The 23511-nt window shown below is 45.0% G+C and overlaps 1 protein-coding gene across 1 annotated transcript in view; it reads right to left on the reverse strand.

The window, feature by feature from the left end:
• The window catches only part of Polr1A (RNA polymerase I subunit RpI1), a 234120-nt gene that overhangs the window by 29899 nt on the left and 180710 nt on the right, over window positions 1-23511 (reverse strand). Inside the window, exons 25-27 of the mRNA XM_084576213.1 lie at window positions 11394-11545; window positions 5593-5673; window positions 3285-3452 (exon numbers count right to left, since the gene is read on the reverse strand). Of these exons, the coding sequence (XP_084432339.1) occupies window positions 3285-3452; window positions 5593-5673; window positions 11394-11545 (401 nt within the window). The remainder of the gene's footprint in view (window positions 1-3284; window positions 3453-5592; window positions 5674-11393; window positions 11546-23511) is intronic.

Here is a 23511-nt window from a genome sequence, read left to right on the forward strand (position 1 = left end):
AAAAAAAGCCTCGTTTAGAGCGAGACTAACCTGCTAGTTGTATGCAATATTTGCTGCAAAAAACGATGTTCCACATCATTCGCATGTCCATAATGATTGCAATGTATCTTTCAAATAACCAAATTTTTTTATAATCCTCAGCACATTTGCTATGTTTTCAATGTAAAACTATTTCAGGATTATCAATTTCATAATAACGTACGTATCTTATTTCTTCTTCTATAATCTAGGAACACCAGTATTACGAACGCAGCTAAATTAACAGCGCCGCAGCTCGCAACTCACGCGTGAAACAGAAACCGCTGTTTCTATGTGTATGGTCCGTGGGCTGTAGCTATCATCATCGGCACATCTAGTGCCAACTCCTAGCCCCCCACAAAGCTGTGGTTTATTATACAGTAGCCAGCATGCCTGGCCGCCTGCCTTTTTTCTTCCTGTGTTGTGTGCCGTTCGCCACTCGATCGCTCAGGCCATTCGTGCACGCGGGACTTTTTTTGTTTTGTCGCGGATTATCTTATTGGAAAGTTTGTGCGACGTATCTTATTTCTTCTTCTATAATCTAGGAACACCAGTATTACGAACGCAGCTAAATTAACAGCGCCGCAGCTCGCAACTCACGCGTGAAACAGAAACCGCTGTTTCTATGTGTATGGTCCGTGGGCTGTAGCTATCATCATCGGCACATCTAGTGCCAACTCCTAGCCCCCCACAAAGCTGTGGTTTATTATACAGTAGCCAGCATGCCTGGCCGCCTGCCTTTTTTCTTCCTGTGTTGTGTGCCGTTCGCCACTCGATCGCTCAGGCCATTCGTGCACGCGGGACTTTTTTTGTTTTGTCGCGGATTATCTTATTGGAAAGTTTGTGCGAGATGAGACGATGACTGCAGCCAGCGAAGTGCCAAAAAGATAGGAACGCAGCTTTCCCTGCAAGAAATCGATACAGGAAAAAAGCGTATTGGCCTCTGCAGACAGCTAGCATTGCCCCATCGACTGCCGCGATCATTTTAAAAGACCGAGACAGTATTTTCAAACTTCAGAGAGCACTGATGATAAGATCACATCGAACTTTGACGTTTTTTTTTGCACATGAACAAAGTCCCTACTTTAATCGCTCTGTGCAATCACGCACCCGATGAGGAGGTGCGCAAAGTGGAAGATGTATTTACTGTAGTGGTGTGATGTAGTGCGTGGTAGTTTGCTGCACGCGGCAGAAGAAAAATAATTGATTTCTTTAAATAAATCAGGTTTGGATTCCTGCAACAGTTTTATTTGAGGCTTTGCTTGTCTACACACGTGTCTACTGGCAAGGAACGTTATTTTCATACCTAGGTTTGACCACTGACTTATAATCGCAGATTTCTCATTACAATATTTCAAAATAACGAATAATTTTTTTGCGGTTCCGAGAGATTCGTTATATTGAGATTTGACTGTACACCACATGGTTTCCTTGTCCTCGTTTGCAATGTAACAAAGGAAGCTATGTTCGGTCAGATGACAGGAAATTCAGTGTCACCCCATTTACCACCATGAGTGGTATGGCTATCAGCCAGGGGAGCCACGCACACACCTGTGCAATTTACAGTCGCCAAATGATTTTTCAGATGCTCGATTTTCTGGACCTGCCTAATTACTTGGACACTGCCATAGCACTGTCAGGCGCTCCATAGACTCCATGTATAACACCGGCCTAAATTTAGGACGTTTGAAACTTTTCTTGTTTAATTATCCGGACTTGTTCTTTGGGTTGCAGGTCAAAAGTTATGAAAAACTGCCATAACATGGCTGCCATTTTGTTTTTCCGCAACCTTGAACCCACGTTGAACACAAATGCATATGGATATCCTTTCAGTAGCAGGCACAAATTGCCGCGATTCTCTTTGCAGCCGCTGCAACAGCGCACGCCGCTTGCTGGATTCGAGCGGCGGCAGCACGTGCCGCTTGAGTCCAGCCGTGCCAGCTATGCTCGCAGCTACATGCAAGCCGTGACGTATAGTCATGTGACAGAAGCATGCTCGCGTTGGCTGGCCCGTACTCCGTGAGGCGGAGCTCTGTCGTCACCCCACCTCTGCCAGATGCCGGCACGATGGAGGTGACGGCAATCACGGAGGCACAAGTCTGACTGCAGATGGTGATGCGCAAGGACAGAGGGAAAAAAAAATGCGCGCCTGTATAGTGTACTGAGAAGCACCTCGCCCGCCATCGACTGACAACAGATGCTGGTTTTACTTCATTTTGCAATATACAGGTGTCCCAACTAAGCATGACATCTGAGAGAGCTTTGCATTCAAATCCAGATGGTTGCTAGAGCTTGTGAGAAATCACCACGCTTTTTTTTTCTTTCCTTGGAAGCCAACACAGTCAACGATGACTTCCACTGCTCCTGTGATGAAAGCCGCTACTGTCTCCCCTCCTCTCTTCCCTTTTTTTCATGCGGGAGGAAAAAACAAAAGGCCCTTACGTAGAGTCACGTGAAAGCAGCGAGGCTCCGCCCAACTGGTTTGCCCGTCAGCGCCTCTTTGGACATCGTCTGCTATTAACTACCACTGCGCAGTTTTCTCACAGAAAGACTGATGGTTTGTCAAGCTGGTCAGTAAGCGATGTTTTTAGTATGAATTTGTTTTTCCGAACTGCTTATCTGAAGGTATGAAAAATTTGTCGGCCACTGTATTCGACAGAGGGAAAAATTGGTGTGCTTTAAAGCCGATAAATAACCCCAGCATAGGGCCCAAATTTCTGCGAAAGACAGTGCTCAGCAAAGACTTGCGACACCTAAGTGTCATAGATGTTTGTGGGCACAAAATTCGTTTCTGGCTGTACTATGCACCACACTTAAAAGCAGCCTTTCATCGCGCATGCCAATCAGCCCACTGACTGAGATATGCCAACCGTGCCAATCGGCATCAGAACTTGGCCAAGACAACAGTGGCTCACAGGTGTCACATAAACAGCGCATGGTCTTTTTGCATGCTATTTCAGCAAAAATCGCAAGCTAGAAGTAAACCTTGTGGAAAGCAAGCAGGACATCACACGAGGCCTGGTTCATAGACTGCACTGTGTGATTTTTTGTTTACAACTACGCTTAATTGTTATACAAATAATTGTTCAGAACTTCTAGGGACGTTGCTAAATGTGCTCATTCTGAAGTTGCCTCCTATAAATGCCAAACTTTTCACTAACTGAATTAAAATTTACCTAAACCAACCATTAATCCCTTTGCACCCCTGCGTAATACTTGGTTGCTCTGTGTTGTTACCCTCCCAGGTACAAAGAAAAAGGGCTCACCACAAAGTTGACACCTTCGGTGCGAAGCATCTTGCCGCAGCCCGATTTATCCTGGGTGTCCTTGACAAGGAAGGCCCGTGCAATGTGGGGCACTGCATGGAACACAGCCCGGGCCGACTCTTCTTCCACCAGGGAGGCCAGGTCAAATCGGCTCCCTTCTAGGGCTAGCTGCAGAGCAAAGACAATCGAGTCAAACTACTACTTGTCTGCATGGGCTACGAGGCACACCACCCGGGGTTCTGTGAAGTGCATGGACATCACACAGTACATGGACTGTTTACCTCTTCAATATCACATGCACTACCGAATGTACTGATTTAGTTTAATTATTCAGATTTGTCAACAATGCTGTTAGACATGAGTGGGCATAACCATCACAAACAATCGGCCCTTTTCTGCCATGGAAGGTGGCCTCCTGGCTGTAATTGGATGGTCTAGCTTTTTGCACAAAAATGAACAAGAACATATTAGTACTGTACAAACTTTAAAGACACTACTCACGCTTTATCACTACAGTAAAAGCATGTTAGTGACAACTTCAAGAGACCAGAAAGAAGTCTGAATTATGCAAAGTTCAAATTATCGAATGACCCCCCCCCCCCCCAATGAAATGGACAAGCACCCAAAAGTGCCAGTAAATTTATTTGCTGCAAAACTGGGGAATGGTTGCCTGCTTTTAGAATGTTAGCTCTGCTACTGCCAATTGTGAAGATCACCTGATGCCAGGATTTATTGTTGTTCTCCTCTAAAGTGATGGAATCCTCAGGTGCCATGGAGGCGCTCGCTTCTTTTTTTTCATCCGACAACTTGCGCACACAAGTTTCTGCCAACAAACATCAGCACCATCGTTGCTGTATATATGATTGGTTGCATAATAATGATGATGATGATGATGATGAAGCATGACCACAGCCAAGAGTCCATGTTGAAGCACTTAAAAATTTTGTATATTTTAAGGCCTTGGGAGACAAATACACCACTGCTTTGAACAAGCTTGAAACTGCAGTCATAGAATGCGCGCTGAAAAGGCACACAACGATGACCGACGTTTTTTTTTTTTTTTTCCAATAAATTTTTCTTTTAATTGATGCCAATTTTTGTATGTGGTCCACATATCACAAACTTCTACATAGAATGAACAAGTTCTGCATAACGCTCATGTTCGTTATAAGCGGGCTTGACTGCATTCCAGAATTGCATAAAGCCTTTGCATAGCACAGCAGAAAAGGGCAAAATAAGCACTGTTTTTCATCCATCAAATTTTGATTCCAGAATGTAACAAGCATGCTTATTCTTCTCACCCGTTTTTGCACCAGCGAAATTTACGAGACAACGAAAAAAATTTCTTTCCCTGGTGGCTTCATTATTGCAAGGTTCGACTGTATGCAAGCCACATTTTCAAGAGTAAAACAGTACAGCCTCTTATATATTCTGAAAATTTTTGATTACCTTTTCTTTTTATAGTCATGGTTTTCTAAACATTTTAATTTTTTTTTGTTTTTCAAAACTTCGCACTATCAAATTTTTTTCTTGTTATGCCTAATGCTTAACTTTCACCTTACCATGACCCCTGCGCATCGTCAGCCGGCTACCGATATACTCGTACGACAGTATTGCAGCCTTCTGGGTTGTTTATGGATATGCTGTGCCATTTCACATACTATAACTAAACAACTTATGTTTAGGTGTAGTTCTCGGATTGTTTTCTTGCGGCGACTTTTTTTGAACATGCCTCGAAGATACGGAACATCTATAATTGTGCTAACAATGATTTCCACACCAATTTTGGAGTCTTACGGACATGCTGTGTTATCTCCAATGTAATCAGACAACTGATGTTTCATTTTCAATGTTTCAAAGTTGGACGCGTGTTGCGCTGCCATCCCGCCGAAAACTACAAAACAAGGTGCAACTGCGGGACAAAGCGGGGGTATGCACAGCACATTGTTACGAAATTTTTTGCTGTGTTGTGTTATTTCAAACACCCAGTTATCATAAATTTTTTTTTTTGCAATCCCACTGACTTGGAATTAACGATGTTTTACTGTGCATATAAGGGGTGAAAAGAAAGCAGAGACGAACAAAACAAAACGAATATGCATGCAATACATCAGAAAAAGTTATCATACTTCTTTTTTTTTTTCCAATCCCACTAATTTAAATTAACGATGTGTTACTGTGCATATCAGGGGTGAAAAGAAAGCAGACGAACAAAACGAAACGAATATGCATGCGATGCATCAGAAAAAAATTATTTCCCAAAGCAGGTCAACTGCCAAATCTGTGGAGAAGAGCCAGAAAAGCTGACCTGGAATGTGAAGGTGCACCACTCCTCCTTGGCGTCGTCATAGTCATACTCCAGCACCCAGCTGTTGTACTTCACCACCGCCTGTTGCAAAGGCCAACAGACACACAGACCATCCTTGAGTTGCTTTCAAGTGTAATTGCGTATTCACAGACCACCACACAAGTTTGGTTTAATCATAGCAAATAAAATACTGCTGCATTTTCGGTGTAATGCAATTTCCTGGCTTGGAATAAATGCAAAGAAATAAAAATAAATAATGTGCAATGCAAGCTCAAGGAGGTGAGTGGGAAATGAACGGGCATGGAAAATTGAAATTTACTAAGTTAAATCTCGTTTCAAGAGACACTGTTATAAGAGACACTCGGTTATAAGAGACAACGTTTTCCTATGTCTGCCATGTTAACAACACTGCATACAACAGACATGGTTACAAGAGACACTCGGTTACTAAGGACAACTTTTTCAGGTCCATGGAGCAAATTCTTCGCTATTTAGAAGAGACACAACCCAGGTGTGCTCATGCAATGCACCTGAAGCGTACCAACTCGTACATGATGCTCTTCAGATTCCCTTAGCTAAATTCTGTTCCATATCAGTGTCCTTTTTGTTGTATATGACAGGAACTGAGGAGTGTTTCCCCATGATTGTAAAGTCAAAACGGCATTGCATTACTGTTACCTAAGAAGCAAATCAAAATGCATGAATGACATCCAGCATTTTTAACTCCTCACTGTTAAAATTTGATCACAAGGTGAAAGCTTAGAATCCTGATGTCTTTCTCTTTGTGAATCATCTGAGGGTGATGAGCCTGTAAGCATCTGAGGTTGACAAGCATGTAAGAGTGCCTCAAAGGTATTAGAACAACAGGAAGGCTTGCAAAGTGAAGTGCTTTACCTCCAGAATTTGGGAAGGAATACACTCTGCACTCACAAAAATACATACTAGTATGAATAACTTCTTTAAGCTTTCCTGAACAATTTCCTGTTAATGCATGTGAATGCATTTACATACTAATGTGCAGTAAACTGATCAACACAGTGATTTTAGAATTTTTGGTTGCAAGAGACCTTGCTTACAAGAGACATGTTTTTCGGGTCCCTTGAGTGTCTCTTGTAACATGGTTTTACTGTATACGAAAATCGAATATTACCCAAAACAGGCTCCAGAGGGTTGCAAATTAAATGTACTTGGCACAGAAATTACTTTTATTACTGCAAATTGAATAACCTGTCATTCTGTGCAGGACTCTTTTTTTCTCAATGTCCAAGGCAAGCTTTACTGAAACTATTTTTCACCATTTAGCTCCGCACCCCATCAACGATGTGCAGGCTGAGCATGCTGCCACAAACTGCTCCCTGCACGTACAGCGTAACGGTAGATCACAAATCAGCAATGCATGGGCCATGCACCGTTCCGCATTGCGCGTTGCACGCACAGAGCGACTAGCAATCATAGAGTCAAGGATGTGTTGGTGGTGTGTCGCTGCTAACTGCTTGCAGTGCGTGTCATGAGACTGGCGATCAAGTTATTATTTTATTTCAGAGCAGTGTGCTAAAGCACTTCCTGCAGCACATGCAGAGCAACAGGAGATCGCAACGTTGGTGATGTCCTTTGCCACGAGCCTAACCTGCTGCTTGCGCATACAGCGTGACAGGCGAATATGATGGGGACAACGTCTGAGCACTCTGAATGAGGAATTTTATGAGCTTGCATCACAGGGATTGTACTGTATCACAGGGATTGTCTAAGTTGTTTGTGATGCCAGTACAGAGCAGTGTGCAGTTTACTTCGGGAAACGTAAGCTTTGCTCTGTCAAGATTAATGTTCTGGTATGCGAAGAATCTTCTTACATATTTTGCTGAACTTACATATTTTGCTTTTAGATGGGAAGCGCCGCAAGAAGAAGCCTTCGACGAACTTAAGCGCTGCCTGCACTGCCCTCCGGTACTTGGCCACTTTGATGAAAACGGCGAGACCGAAATTCATGCTGACGCGAGCATTGTGGGTCTAGGAGCCATTCTCGTCCAGAAGAGTGCCAGACAGGAGAAAGCAATTGCCTACGCTAGCAGGTCACTCAAAAAAGCCGAAGTCAATTACTCAACGACCGAGAAGGAGTGCCTCGTGATCATCTGGGTCACTTCTAAGTTTCGTCTATACCTATACGGTCGACCATTCAAGGTGGTAAGCGACCACCACGCGCTCTGCTGGCTGGCTAATTTGGAAGACCCCTCCAGCCGCCTTGCCCAATGGAGCCTACGACTTCAAGAATTTGACGTGACAGTAGTCTATAAGTCGGGCCGCAAGCATTCCGACGTAGACTGCTTATCCCGCGCTCCCATTGACACTCCCCCGAAAGACGATGACGACGACGCCTTTCTGGGGCCAGTACGCGCCAGCAGTTTTGCACAACAGCGATCAGATCCTCAGCTGAAAGACCTAGCCGATTACTTGGAAGGCAAGACCGCTTTCCCTCCTGGTGTGTTTAGGTGTCAGTTATCGTCATTCGCCTTAAGCAATGACGTCCTTGTAAAGAACTTCACTCCCAACAAGACCGATCTGCAGGTAACCCGCTACGTCGAAGCAAAAGCACTGCCCAATGGTACTGCGGCAGAAGTCGCTAAGTTTTTTGTTGAACAAATACCTTTGCGACACGGCACCCACGCAGTGCTCATCACGGACAGGGGAACGGCATTTACAGCAGAGCTGACGCAAGCCATTCTGGAATACAGTTATACAAGCCATCGACGAACTACTGCGTACCATCCCACGACAAATGGACTTATAGAGCGTCTCAACAAAACTATTGCGGACATGATTGCAATGTACATCGACGCCGAACACAAGACACCATTCTACCCTACGTCATCTTCGCTTATAATACCGCCGTCCGGGAGACAACCAGGTCGACCCCGTTCAGCCTTGTGTATGGCAGGGAGCCCACGACGACGCTTGACGCAATGCTGCCATACGTAACCGATGAGGAGAACCTGAACGTCGCCCCCTACCTTCAACTTGCAGAGGAAGCCCTAAGACTCGCCCAAATGCCCATAAAAGATCAGCAACGAACCAACGCCTGACGTTACAACAATGACGCGATGCTGAGTACAAGCTGGGAGATCAAGTCTGGGTTTGCATGCTGATTTGCTGCCGTGGACTGAGTGAAAAGCTTTTACGCCAATACTTCGGCCCGTACAAGGTGCTTCGCCGACTAGGACAATTGAACTACGAGGTCGTCCCCAATGGTGCGGCAGCATCGCAGCGGTGCCGAGTGCATCCAGAAATTGTGCATGTTGTACGCCTTAAGCCATATCATGCGCGCTAAAGGCTATTCATGTTTGCTTTGCAATGTTTATGTTACTTCATGTCTGTTTATTTTGAAACAAACATAAGGGGGGAGTAATGCCGCAAACTGTTTAAATATTTATTTGTTCCTGTTCGACAGCCACTGGCATGCATCCTTATCATTGTGATTCTGGCGCGCTTATCAATTCTGTATCCCGTGTTTGTTCATGCTCGTTGTCGCAATACGACGTGTTATCATTTTCTTTGTTGCGCCGAGATCTGTCTCGAAGATTCCGATCACTCGCGTATGTTTCTACAATGTTCCAGGTTGTGCTAGTGGCAGTTTGCGACGTTATCTAGATTGTTCTGAGCAGCCTTTAAATTGAGCATTGACGAGTGCGACGGGCATTCTTAGTTCGACGATTGATGAGCACGTTTGTTGCTATCACCACCACCGCCAAGTTGCTTAGTTCTTTTGCGGGCGCAAGTCAGCCCAATAAAGAGTTTCTTCAAATCACCGACTCTTCATTTGTGCCATCGACCTTGTCACCACCACGTGACAATATCGAACGACTCGGTGAAATTGAATTCAATATACGACGCAGCTTTCCTATACTTTTACATGGGATTTTCAAGGAGATATTTCGCGAGTTCGATATAACCAAAATTAGAATTATCCGGGTTCAACTGTATCTGAAAATCACACTAATATTGCGATGAGGTCTTGTACTGTTCGTGCATGCACAAAATCTACTGGCTTCATCACATTTTAAGTACCTACAAGGTGCAACCAGATTTATCTGGAATAATCGCAGCCACATCTCACTGCTTCCTCAATGTCCCCGTTGGTTTTGCTGTCTTGTCTCGAAGATGCCCAGCAAACGTTTATTGAGCACCGTCAAGAGTGGCAGTCGCTCTGTACTTCGATAACTGTCAAGAACTTTGTTGCTGTCGCCACCTCCCAGGATATGTTTCTTTGTGAGGGGGCAAGTACCATATTTTCCTGTGTAAAAGAAGCGTTTTATGACAAGAATTTCGGTAGTGTGTCCTATACAACGGTGTGTCTTAGGCATATTTTATATTTTTTGTTTCGTGAAATGTTGATAGGTGGACTTTATCGTGAAACAGTAGCGGTAGCAACTTCTTCCAAGCTGTAGCGCACACAAGACGAGGGACTGAGAACGAGAGTACACACACAGCGCTAACTTCCAACAACTTTATTTGGAAAAAGAAAAACCGGCACCTCTATATATACACAGTACATCGTCGTGATCTCACAAGTCATGCACGGAATCAGCAGGAACGAAGGTAATCTATTTCTTTCTTTGAAAGATTAACAGAGGGGGTACTCACGCATGCACTTCCTAATCTGGCTATCTTTTCCGCTTCAATTATTTCTCGGGTGCGCCTATCCTTACTTTTCCCGACAACAAAACACTTGTCAAGGAGCGGCATACAATCTTTGCAGGTCAGTGTGTTACTAGTTGTCCATCTCTATTTTTAACATTGCGATTATGCTCACGTAAAGATGATAGAGATGGACATTAGTAGCACATTGTAACACCTGCAAAGTTTGTGCGCCGCTCCTTGACAAGTGTTTTGTTGTCAGGAAAAGTAAGGATAGGCGCACCCAAGAAATAATCGAAGCGGAAAAGATAGCCAGATTAGGAAGTGCATGCTTGAGTACCCCCTCTGCTAATCTTTCAAAAAAAGAAATAGATCACCTTCGTTCCTGCTGATTCCGTGCATGACTTGTGAGATCACGACGATGTACTGTGTATATATAGAGGTGCCGTTTTTTTTTTTTTTTGTTTTGTTTTTGTTTTTCCAAATAAAGTTGTTGGAAGTTAGAGCTGTGTGTGTCCTCTCGTTCTCAGTCCCTCGTCTTGTGTGCGCTACAGCTTGGAAGTATGAACCAACAAGCCCAAATTTCGACATTATTGAAGCAACTTCTTCATTTACATTACCATTGAGGTGCACCTTATACAAGGCTACGTCTTATACAAAGGTGCACCTTGTACACCGAAAAACATGGCACCGGTTAAGGTTAGGAGCCAGCAGTGCTCTTTCTTCCTATAAGTGTCAACTGGCAGTCTGGTTTTCTGCAAGTCAGCTGATTATAAAAATCAGCTGGAATGCCCTTCTTTTGTTCTTTCATTTTTCATCTCACTGGCTTCTAACTGCTGATCTTGTGACTGCACCATTACCCATTTGCCACTTTATGCATGCGTGACAGGATCCTTGCCTGGGCCCAACTTTCTTTACTGCGATGGTTGATTTGAATATTTTTTGCAGTCTAGGGGCGTGCAAATATTTGAAATTTTAAAAAGAAATCAAAGGTGCTTGTTATTCGATTCATATTCGAAAAATGGTATTCGATATACATAAAATCTGTTTGATGGGATTTCTTTACTGCGCACTGCATGACTAGCAATAACATGTGGCGCTCGAGGAAGCAGTAGGAGTGAGTTGGGAACACCCAAAGTCCGCCCAGTGTGCACACAGTGGAAGCCACTTACGAATATCCTCGTCTGCCTGAGCTTCTCGGCCTCCTCTGAGCGAAACACCTCCTGGACAGAGGCGAGGATATCCTCGGAAGTCATGTCAGCGGTGCCCGCCTGTGTGGCACCTGCTGCTGTGTTCTCTTCCCCACCCAGTAGCTCTTCGTCATCTGCAAGGAGAGTAGACACATTCCTACAAGGAAAGGCCTCGGCCTGCAAGCTTGGCAGCACACCAAGATGCTGCAGTACAAAGGACTTCCTTAGAATAATACCTGCAACACCAAAGGAACACTCATTTGGGCTAGACACGTCAGAAACATCAGACTGCCCTTTTCATAGATTCTATCATTCACCTCTCAATCATTCCAATATCACCCCTATGCATCGTCACTCAGTCCATGTAAACAATCTAGAAGCTGTCCATTCCCCTTGAGCATCTACATCTGCACAGATGAAGTCTTTTGTTGAAACACTGGAACGGTTTGCCTGCCGAAGCTTTGATTCATCGCGAATGTACGAGTTTCAACTCAATCATTGGAGAAATAACGTTCCCCTCTTGTAAGCACAACCCTCATGTACTGCCCTTTGTGGGCCCTTGGGGTACTAATAAATAAATAAATAAATAAATAAATAAATAAAAAATGGCAGGTAAAGACGAAAAAAATACAACTCGGGACAAGCACCAACTTCTAACTTTATCTGCTTGGAAGCCAGCGAATATATTTATGTAACAGAGGCACGCACACAAAGAGAGACCAAATGGTTCAACACAAGAAGACATCACAGAAGTGTCACTTGTTTGCACAGTTTTTTCCTTTCTTTCTTATGCTTTGCTGACTGTGCCTTATTACTAAGTTTTTAAATGGAAAGGAAGTTCTGAAAGTAAAAGCGATAGTTTTTAAAAATATCAAGTGACTTGATCTACATGGATGCTGTAAGCACGGTGTTAAGACAGCTTTACTGAGAATGGGCGAAGTCTGTTTTCCACATATAGATTCCTATGAGGGCGCAATGTTTAGATCCTATGCGATGAGCAGGTGTGTTGGTGGTACGCACCATGGGCACACAAGGAGCTACTGCCTTACCTTTCAGCTCAGTATAAAGGGGTAAGGCGCGCCGCAGCTAGCCTTTCCTCTAGTCTTCGCTGATGAAGCCGTGTTGCCCTCCCATGCAGGCCAGTTTTGATAATCCATTTGAACGGCAAGGCTCCCATATTCTGCCATCAGAGTTATTGCTGAGGCCTTCCTGTGCGTCACATTTCAGAGGAGCAAACAAAGCAATTCCCCGTGTCGACATGATTGCTCATGGAAGCAAACGAAGGAAAGAAGAGCTGGTGGTGGTGGTCAGGTACCACTGATAATGGCCTCCGTGAGCAAATTGGGCAAATACTGGTCACTAAAAGAAGTGAGACGCACACATCTAGGGCTGCATTGCGCAACATGCATACATTCACTCCGTTAATGGCCTGCATTGCAAAAAATGCGTTTTGTAAGCATAAGAGACGAAAGGATGTTGCAGGTGATACTTCTGTGATACCTTGAACGGTTTGGACTTTCTGCATGTGTCCTACTGCTGGCTTCCCAGAGAGCAAAGTTACATGAACTTGGCCTTATCCTGTGTCACTTTTCCTGCATTCGTCTTTGTGGGTGCTATTCTTTCCTGCAGTACTAAACGTGATTCTAAAGAAATCAGGCCAATTCCACAATGCTGATAACGCTCAGACATTCGCCTTACATGCTCTTAGCCATTCTAAGACTTTTTCAGAGTCTGATAATTGAGATATAGCTGGGGAGCCATTAAAAACTTGCTTAGAATGTGCACACTCAGCAGTATATATTTAGGATGGTGTATTTAGGACCTAGACTAGAGTGAAGTTTTCAACCTAACAAATGACACATGTAGTCACAGTGCTAAGCATTGGTGCCAAAACCAAGTGAATGGACCAAATGTTACTTGGACAAGGGAATAAGTGCCTATTAGGTCGTTCATTCATCATGACACATTGCTGGGCAAGTTGATTCCTGGCAACATAAAGGTATGTTGACATTGTGCTTGCCCCGTCTTGTCTCCTCTCCTGATAGTCTCGCTCTGCGCGACCTACATTTCCAAACTCATTTATCCCTTGTGCTTGTCTTGCACAAATAATGCCCTTGCCTCGCGTGTTAGTCGGAATTTGCACAGCAACAGCACATAGTACTAGGGTGCGGTATTCCTCTGCACATAAAGATGCAAGGATGCAGCGAGCATTCGTTCGGTGGCAGTTTCAACAAATTGCCATATGCTTCGAAGCAGGTCAATAAAATGACCTTAGGAGAGGCTGAGCCTCAGGATGCCTTTCCATTGGTGCTATGTCCATGGCACACCCTGTGTAGCACATTCTAGTACTGGTGACCTTTCAAGGCTTGGTTCCAAAGTGGCCCCAAATGGTGCATCTCTAGGACAACAACAAGAGGAAGAGCTGTGAGGCCCCACAGTGGTGCATCATGACTACATGGTTGATTGTAGTGAATGAAGCTCCTACGAAAACCTGGATCAGATACAAGCCAACAGCGTTAATAGTATCACAGCCTGCTATTCTTGCAGCCTGCAAAATGGGCCGACCAGCCTGGTGGGTCCTTCTATTTAAAGTGTCTTGGGGTGTCTCTCACTATGATGGTGCACCAGAGGCACTCCTATGGTGCTGCTGCTCACACAATGGGAACTGTCCGTTTCCCCCCCACAGCAACAACCCCTCCCCCCCCCACCCGTAACTGGTGGCCATATGCTAACTGAGAAATAAAAAATGAAATTCCCCTGGGTGGGAGATTCCAACTGTGCCCCCACTGGAACTGGAGGTCCACCACACTGAAACAATGTGCCAGGAGACCGTAACTTTGGCTATGCTCAATTTGTCTTCTCGGGATCGTAAAACAGAGCATCTTTTAGCACATTCCGACTGGTTTCTAGCTCCATGACTCTAAAGAGTTTGTTTCAATGGGTGATTTCGATTCAGCCTGGAAGGCGATGAGCCCAGTTCTCGTGAATTCAATTGTGAGACACTTCAGATCCCCGAATGGAATGTGTCATTAATTAGTACACAATCAATTCGTCAATAAAACGTAAAGCCAGCCCGCATGGCCACATTGTGCGCAGTGTGGCTGCTGAGAATGTAGTGGCACTGATTCATTTTCCAGCCTCTGGAGGGTGACAGCGCTGCCACCAATGCAGTACTTCAACTCCACTAAAACCAATATGCAAGGGCTAAGCAAGCACCACGACATCGTGAGCCTGCCACGATGCCCCTTCGGGGCCTGGCTCACAACACAAAGGTCCCAGGTTCAATTCCCTACTCACCTCAGTTTTCCTTTTATAGTAGAGCCCCTTTATAGTAAAGTCACTGGGACCAGTAAACATCTTCACTAATATAAGGGTCTTTACTATAACAGTTGTTGGTGATGGCATAGTCCTGAAGATGCTGCCTGGTAATTAAACGGCTACTTACTAAATATCTCTTGTTGCTTAAAAAGCCCTCTAAAACACCTTTTAACTTTTTCATATTGTCTCTTCATGCCATAGTTATGAGACTTTTTGTTTACATCATGTGGAAGTACCTCTTAAGCATGAGTGCAACTTGGCTACGAATACAACCGAGTTGGATTTCAATTCAATTCAATTGTTTATTTCCATAAAATATATGAAGGAGGCCAAGGGAAAAAAATGCAGCTTTAGGGGTTCTTGGCTCCTTTACAAGCAACAGTGAAGGAGCGATGGATGCACAATCCCCATGCATGATTTCATGTGAAAACCAAAGCCTTGCATGTACACAGTGTCATCTTCCTTCCACTGTTTCTGTCACTTAAACGGCAGTAGATGAGAAATGCGTGCGGCAGGCAAGTGCTGCAAATCCGCACACGCCTTGCCCCTTGCCACCGCTTCTTCGTGCTTAAAATGTTCAGCCGTTTCGTCCCTTCCTTATTTCTCGCTGCACTTTTACTCTCGTTTAATTTCTGAATGGACCGCGCTGCCTTCCATGCTTGTAGACAACTTTAATTTTGTTTTTGTCCCCTACTCGCTGCATGCTTTCCCTCAAGGCTCCAAGGCCTATGAAAGTTGGCTTCTCCTGAGTGCTGCTAAGCGCAGTGGTAAAGCCATTAATAAAAAAAAAAATGCTTGGTGTTTTCTTTTTTTTTTTTATTTGCCTCGCAATTCTAGGTAGCGCACGTGCGGCGATGTCATTTCATGGGAGGTCATCGCCTCGGCCAGATACACTTCCAATTTTTACTAAAATTGTCTTTACTATAAAGGAGAAATGTACAGTCCTCTATGGAAGTTGAACTGGGACTTCAATTTCACTTTATCATATCCGAGTTTGTGCAGCGGTGGCGTAGCGGTAGAACATCCGCCTCGCATGCAAGAGGACCGGGGTTCAAATCCCGGTGCTGCGCAATTCTCCACCGGATAAAAAAAAAAAAAAAAAAAAATCCGCGTGTCGATGGAATTGCATACACAGGTTTGGGGTGCGACCTGATGCCGGTGAACACCTCCGGCAACGCACTCCCTCACCAGAACAGGAGTTGGCCACCCTGGTGCAGTAATTGGCCACAACCTCCTATGATAAGCTCCATAAAACCCCGGCCCTCAGTCACCAGCGGCTGCGGAACAACTGACCACGGCGGCAGTCAGACCTGTGACGCAGCAGGGGGTGCTAAAAAAGCCTGGCTCCGCTGGACAGGCCGCCATTGGAAACTGACCCTGGCAACGTTTAATGCTAGAACCCTAGCTAGTGAAGCTAGTTTAGCAGTGCTGTTAGAGGAACTAGAGGGCATGAAATGGGATGTCATAGGGCTTAGTGAGGTTAGGAGGCCGAATGAGGCATATACTGTACTGAAGGATGGGCATGTACTGTGTTATCGAGGTTTACCGGAGAGGCGACAACTAGGAGTAGGTTTCCTTGTCAATAAGTATATAGCGGGTAATATAGATGAATTTTATAGTATTAATGAGAGGGTTGCAGGCATCGTAATTAGGCTTAATAAGCGGTATAAACTGAAGGTTGTACAGGCCTATGCACCTACATGTAGTTATGATGACCAGGCAGTTGAAAGCTTCTATGAAGATGTAGAATCGGCAATGCGAAAAGTAAAAATGCAGTATACTGTACTAATGGGCGACTTCAATGCCAAGGTAGGGAAAAAACAGGCAGGAGACAAGGCAGTAGGTGACTATGGCATTGGTTCTAGGAATAGCAGGGGGGAGTTACTAGTTGAGTTTGCAGAGCGCAATAACTTACGAATCATGAATACCTTCTTCAGCAAACGGAAGAACCGGAAATGGACATGGAAAAGTCCTAACGGAGAGACTAAAAATGAAATCGACTTCATAATGTGTTCAACCCCCGCCATTGTGCAGGATGTAGAGGTAATCGGGAAAGTGCGATGCAGTGACCACAGGATGGTGAGGTCCCGAATTAGCCTAAATCTGAAGAAGGAACGCAATAGATTAGTAAGAAAGAAACCCATCAACGAATTAGCGGTGAGGGGGAGGGCAGAGGAGTTCAGGATCTCGCTACAGAATAGGTATTCAGCTCTAACTGAGGATGGCGACACTACCCTAGAGGCAAGGAACAATAATTTCAGAAATATCATTACTGAGTGCGCGGTAGAAGTAGGCGGTAGAATAGTTAGAGAGGATACCGGTAAGCTGTCTAAGGAGACGAAAGATTTGATTAAGAAACGCCAGAGTATGAAAGCTTCCAATCCAACAGACCAGATCGAATTGGCCGAGATATCAAAGCTAATCAATAAGCGCAAGGTGGCCGACATAAGGAAGTATAACATGGACAAAATTGAGCATGCTGTAAAAAACAAGGGAAGCCTTAAAGCGGCAAAGAAGAAATAGGGCATAGGCAAAAACCAGATGTATGCGATAAGGGACAAGGCGGGCAACGTCATCACTAATATGGACAAGATAGTCAAAGTAGCCGAGGAGTTCTATACAGATCTCTACAGTAGCCAAAGTAGTCAGGATCGTAATGAGATTGGCGGTAGGGAAAAACAGTCAGACGTTCCACCAGTGACGAAGGACGAGGTCAAGAAAGCACTAGAAACTATGAAAAGGGGAAAATCAGCTGGAGAGGATCAGATAACTACAGATTTGCTGAAGGACGGGGGGGATATCGTGCTAGAAAAACTGGCCACCCTGTATACGCAGTGCCTGGTGTCATCGACGGTACCGGAACCATGGAAGAACGCAAACATTATCCTCATTCACAAGAAAGGGGACTCTAAGGACCTTAAAAATTACAGACCAATCAGCTTACTGTCTGTTACGTATAAGGTATTTACTAAGGCAATCACTAATAGAATCAGGACAACCTTAGACTGCAATCAAGCAAAGGATCAAGCAGGGTTTCGGAAACGGTACTCTACTATCGATCATATCCATACCATCAATCAGGTGATAAAAAATGCTCGGAATATAACCAGCCCTTATACATAGCATTCATTGATTACGAAAAAGCATTTGACTCAGTTGAAACCTCGGCGGTGATGCAGGCATTGCGAAATCAGGGGGTAGACGAGCCGTACGTGAAAGTGCTGGAAGATATATATAGTGGCTGCACAGCAACCATAGTTTTGCATAAAGAAAGTAACAAAATTCCCATAAAGAAAGGTGTTAGGCAAGGAGACACAATCTCCTCAGTACTATTCACAGCTTGTTTAGAGGAAGTATTCAGAAACTTGGAATGGGAGCAGTTAGGGATAAGGGTAGATGGAGAATACCTCAGTAATCTGTGATTTGCTGATGACACTGCCTTGCTAAGCAACTAGGTGGATGAACAGCAAATAATGATTGATGACCTAGACAGAAAAAGTAGAAAGGTAGGCTTGAAAATCAATATGCAGAAGACTAAGGTAATGTTCAACAGCCTCGGGAAGGAACAGCAGTTTACATTAGGTAGCGAAATACTGGAAGTAGTAGGCGAATATGTCTACTTAGGACAGGTAGTAACCGCAGATCCGGACCATGAAAAGGAAATAAGAAGAATAAGATTGGGATGGAGCGCATTTGGCAAGCACTCGCAGATTATGTCTAGCAGCTTACCGGTATCACTCAAGAGGAAAGTATACAACAGTTGCATCTTGCCTGTACTCACCTATGGGGCTGAAACGTGGAGGCTAACCAAGAGAGTTCTACTTAAGTTGAGGACAACCCAGAGGGCTATGGAACGAAAAATGGTAGGGGTAACATTAAGAGATAGAAAGCGTGCAGAGTGGGTCAGAGAAATAACTCAAGTTACCGACATTCTAGTGGAAATTAAGAAGAAGAAATGGACATGGGCAGGACATGTAATGAGAAGAGAGGATAACCGATGGTCACTGAGGGTAACAAACTGGATTCCAAGGGAAGGAAAGCGTAGCAGGGGGCGGCAGAAAGTTAGGTGGGCGGATGAGATTAAGAAGTTTGCAGGGGTCAAGTGGATGCAGCTAGCACAGAACCGGGTTAAGTGGAGAAATATGGGAGAGGCCTTCGCCCTGCAGTGGGTATAATCAGACTGATGATGATGATGATGATGATTATATCCGAGTTTACTATTGTGGGGTTCTACTCAGTGATTTTCTTTCTTTCAAGACACACTGCAAAGGCGGTTATGTGACATCATGATCTGTCGAGTCACCACGTGTCCACCAATTGGAGATCATCATCAGGCTCCCGGAACTTACGGCCAACGAGTGCTCTAATAGTATCACACAGAAAATTGGATGTGCATTGCTCATCACACTGTGCTCTCGGTTATCGCATGTATGTTCAGTAAGTATGGTCACAGGCAACCTTTGCAAGTGATTCCATCGTTGTGACTTTGATCTTTACAATGGTGAATTTGTAAGTGGAAAGGAATTGGGGTACGTTCTGCCCAACTGTAGTCTGCCAATCACTGATTTTACCTGTTGTCAAACAATGTACACATAATTTTGACGAATGCGAATCAGCTGGTTGAACAATTTTCTCACAGAAAATCCTGTTGCCTTGTATGCCTCTTGGAGTGCATGCGTGATATCCTGTGCTAGGAATTTTTTTAATGAGCCAAATAAGGGGTGTGATGCTGCTGCATGCATGTGATACATTTATATTTTTCAGCATATCTCGAAGCATATTAGTCTTTTCACAGCACAAAACATTGGCTGGGGCTTAGCTATAGTTAAGCCTGGTAGGTTGCGAAAGCAATAAATCTCGGCTACGCCCTAGCACGGCTTGTGGTTCTTCACTGGTGAACGAACTGACAGAGTCAGCTTCGCTGTTCAGAGTATCCATCATGCTCCAGTCTGGATTATCGTCAGATGAGTAGGATTCACGAGAAGGTCGACGCGCTCTCCTAGCTGCATCTTGAACACGCTGTCGAGCGAGATGCTCTGCAGTTTATCTCTCTCCGTAGCTCGCCGTTCCTTTCTAGCAGCAGCGAGGCGACGTGTCTTCTCTTGTGGAGGCATAGCGACTGACTTGGCAGACGGTGAACGCGAGTATATACCCCCGGCTCCGCCCCGTACCTCTCTATTGTGACGTCAAAGTGAGCGCAGCGCCTACAACAGAAGGAAAGCAATGCGCCGCGTTTTCATGCGTGGCTACCGGCCGCCGCTACGAGACGACTCAACTTGCTAGCCCGTCTCTCGCTTCTGGTATGATGTCAGAGGTCTAGCACGCAGCGCCTCTAGCGGGAGGAGCACGGCGCACCATGGTACCGGCCCCCGCTACGCGGCGACTCGACTTGGTAGCCCGACTCTTACCGTGGTATGACGTCAGAGGTCATTCCAAAGGTCAAACGTGGCTACCGGCCGCCGTTACGCGAAAGGCTGTTCATGAGCGTAGTATTGCTTTCGCAATAAAACATAGAAGACTACACACTCGCATAATGCATGAGGGCGTGTGTCTGCCCGAGTGCGCGATAAAAATAAAAAAAGAACGAACACATCATAACTGGTGAGCGACACTGCTTCACCGGCTACCTAGCAAGCACAGCCGAGCATTAATGCCATGGAGAGCAGTTGTGGTTCTGAGCTACTGCGCCTAGCTTCTCTCTACATTGTCTGTTTTGCACTGTTTTAATTATACGACTTACTATTATTGGCTATGATCGCCTTACTACTTCTAGTCCTGAACATTTGAGTCTGGCTACAGTAAAACCTCGACAATTCGCACTCAGTTTATTCAAAACACCCAATAATCCGAAGCGGCGGCTTACACCAGCCTAGTTAATCTGAAAATTTTGGTGGTTATGTGGAAATGTCAGATCCAAATTTCATTGCAAACTTAGTGAAGCAACGATCAATTACTGCTATAGCAAACTATTCTCAATCTTCTCTGAGTTTCATATATCCAGGATCAACTGTATTTCAATGCAGTGATTCCCTACCAGGTTAGGTTAGCATGAAAACTACAGTAGACTCCCGTTAAGACGAACTCGCTTAAGATGAACTCTCGGTTAAGATGAACAGTGGAGGTCGTTTCGCATCGCGCCGGCTGTCTTGGTACGACCTCGGGAAAGGACGAAACAGAGCGCAGAGAGGAAGAGAGAGAGAGAAAAAAAAAGAGCATGCGCAGCCCGGCCAGCAAAACTAGCGAAACGCGGGAAAAAAAACGGTGAGAAGAAAAAGCAGCCAATGACGTTTCCCAATGGTGATCACATGATAGTGTCGTCATGCCAGTGCTACCGAGCTCCGCGCCTTTGCTGATCGCCAACGACGCCTACTACGCAGTGCACAGATCAATTGTTCGTGACGGGTGTGCGCGTCGTGTCCCGCAATTTTCTACCAGGCTGTACGCTGTCACCTCGTGGTGTGCGCTGTTTGTTTTCATGCGCGCCGTGTTCGCCGTGTTGCTACTATGGCTAGTCGGCCAACAACTCGAAAAAAGCCGCTTGAGCTTCGTGAGAAGGCCGAAGTTTTGACCGAAGTTCGCGCCGGCCGGCTTTTAAAGACTGAAATAGCGCGCAAGTTCAGCATCGCGAAAAGTACCGTGAGCGGTATCGTGAAGGACGAAGTGCAGATTACCAGTGTTTTGGAAGATAGTGAGTTTGCGCCGAAGCGGAAGAGGATGCGCACAGCTATGCACAAAGACCTTGAAGACGTTCTGCTTGCCTGGGTGAAGAGAGCGCGCAGTGTAATCATTAGTCCAATAAATGCTTGTATTGCAGTTTATTTTCCTGAAAGGCCATTTTATTCATTTGTTCTCATACAGTACGAGGTATTTGGACACACTCTGCATGCTCAAACATCATTTTTGGAAGCACTCCTGATTAGACGACCTTTTGATAAGACGAACAATTTTCATGGTCCCTTGGAGTTCGTCTTAAAGGGAGTCTACTGTATTTACATCCACGGTGGTGCCTTTCATGGTAGCCATCAAGTGATGGCGGCCAATAGGCAGTTAGTGGTGACAGTGGTGCCCTCTTCCCGGGCAGTGTGATTACAGTCCATTTTATAAAGAAATCCCACTTTCAGACTGCATGGAGCCTGAAATATATTGTGCATGTGTACACATTCCTTTCAGGTGCGTGACAGTTCCTCGATAAGTCTCTTATACACTGTGCAGGTCATAATAATTGGAGTCGGACACCTTGGCCGGCTACTAAGGATAATGAAGTGACTGCAATTTTCGAGTTACATACACGGTGGTATGAAATTCAGCTCTAACAAAAACAATTGTGAAAACTATTTTTTCGCATGCAACACAGTTAAATCTGATTATAATGAAAAAGAAAAATGAGTATGCTATTTCATTACACCCACGTTTTCGTTATATGCAGTTTTTGTGTGAAGATTCAAAACAACACATGCATAATGGAAGCCAAAATAACCCTCATTATTCAAAGAAATCAGCAGAAGCTTTGCGCAATTGCGCTGCTTGTGCGACTGCCGTAACCGCCTCTGCAACTGCGAGTAAGGTGGGGAAAATGGGTGAGGTGCAGCATGCATAGTTATGCTGTGACAACAAAATCTAGAAAGACCACTTTTTCACTCTCGTTCCCACTGTCGGTCCGGCTACCACTACTGCCACAAAATTCTTTGCGGGTGCGAGAGCTGTTGGCGCTGAAATCTCGTAAACAAACGCACAATGGTGATGAGCACGCACTGTTCCTCTCGTGTCTTCTCTCTTGGATGTCCTACTATTTCTTGCTGCTCTTCAGCATGGAGTACCATGTGGTACGATGTTTCAAAAGCAAAAGCAACAGAGGATGCTGTGCCCACCATACAGATAGATGGGCCAATGGCACAGGAGCAATGCACACTGTTAGATGCTCTTACATCAGTTCACGTTTTATTGTGATGCAACTTTCACATGGCTCGGCCAAATTTCTGAAAATTCATATAATCCTTCAACTAACCCGGTCCTGCCCTAGCTGCACCCACTTGACCACCGTAGACGTCTCAACCGCATCTGCTCGCCTACCTTTCTGCCACCCCCTGCAATGGTTTCTTTACCTTAGAATCCAATTTGTTACCCTTAGCGACCACTGGCTATTCTCTCTTTACACTACATGTCCTGCCCATTTCTTCTTGTTGATTTCCATATGAATGTCCTTAACTGTAATTCACTGACCCATTCTGCATGCTTCCTATTTCTTATTGTTACACCTACCATTTTCCATTCAATAGTTCTCTGCACTGTCCTCAACTTAATTACGATGCCTGCTATTGCAGATTCACACGCATCTGCAAGCGAAACGAAGAGGAATAGGAGGTTTGGGGACTGGGGGCGTGCGGTAGAGACTGAGCGCCATGTTGTGGTATTGATAGCAGGGGACAGCCGGGGATGAAACGCGGTTCAGAGGCGTCCTGGTGTCCGCCCTGCTTCTTCTATACCTACCACCCTCTCATTAATGTTATAGAACTCATCTTTGTTGCCAGCTAATGCTTACTGACAAGGTATGTTACTCCTAGTTCCCATCGCACTGGTAAACCTCGATAACACCGCACATTCGCCCTCCAGTACAGTATATGCCTCATTCGGCCTCCTAACCTCACTAAGCTATATATGATATCCCATTTCATGCCCGCTAGTTCCTCAAAGAGTGCTGCTAAACTAGCCTCATTAGCCAAGGTTCTAGAGTTAAAAGTTGTCAGGATCAGTTTCCAATGGCAGCCTGTCCAGAGACAGAGAT

Source organism: Amblyomma maculatum, chromosome 8 (genome assembly GCF_055883805.1).
Source record: "Amblyomma maculatum isolate TAMU_Amacu chromosome 8, ASM5588380v1, whole genome shotgun sequence".
Taxonomy (NCBI): domain Eukaryota; kingdom Metazoa; phylum Arthropoda; class Arachnida; order Ixodida; family Ixodidae; genus Amblyomma; species Amblyomma maculatum.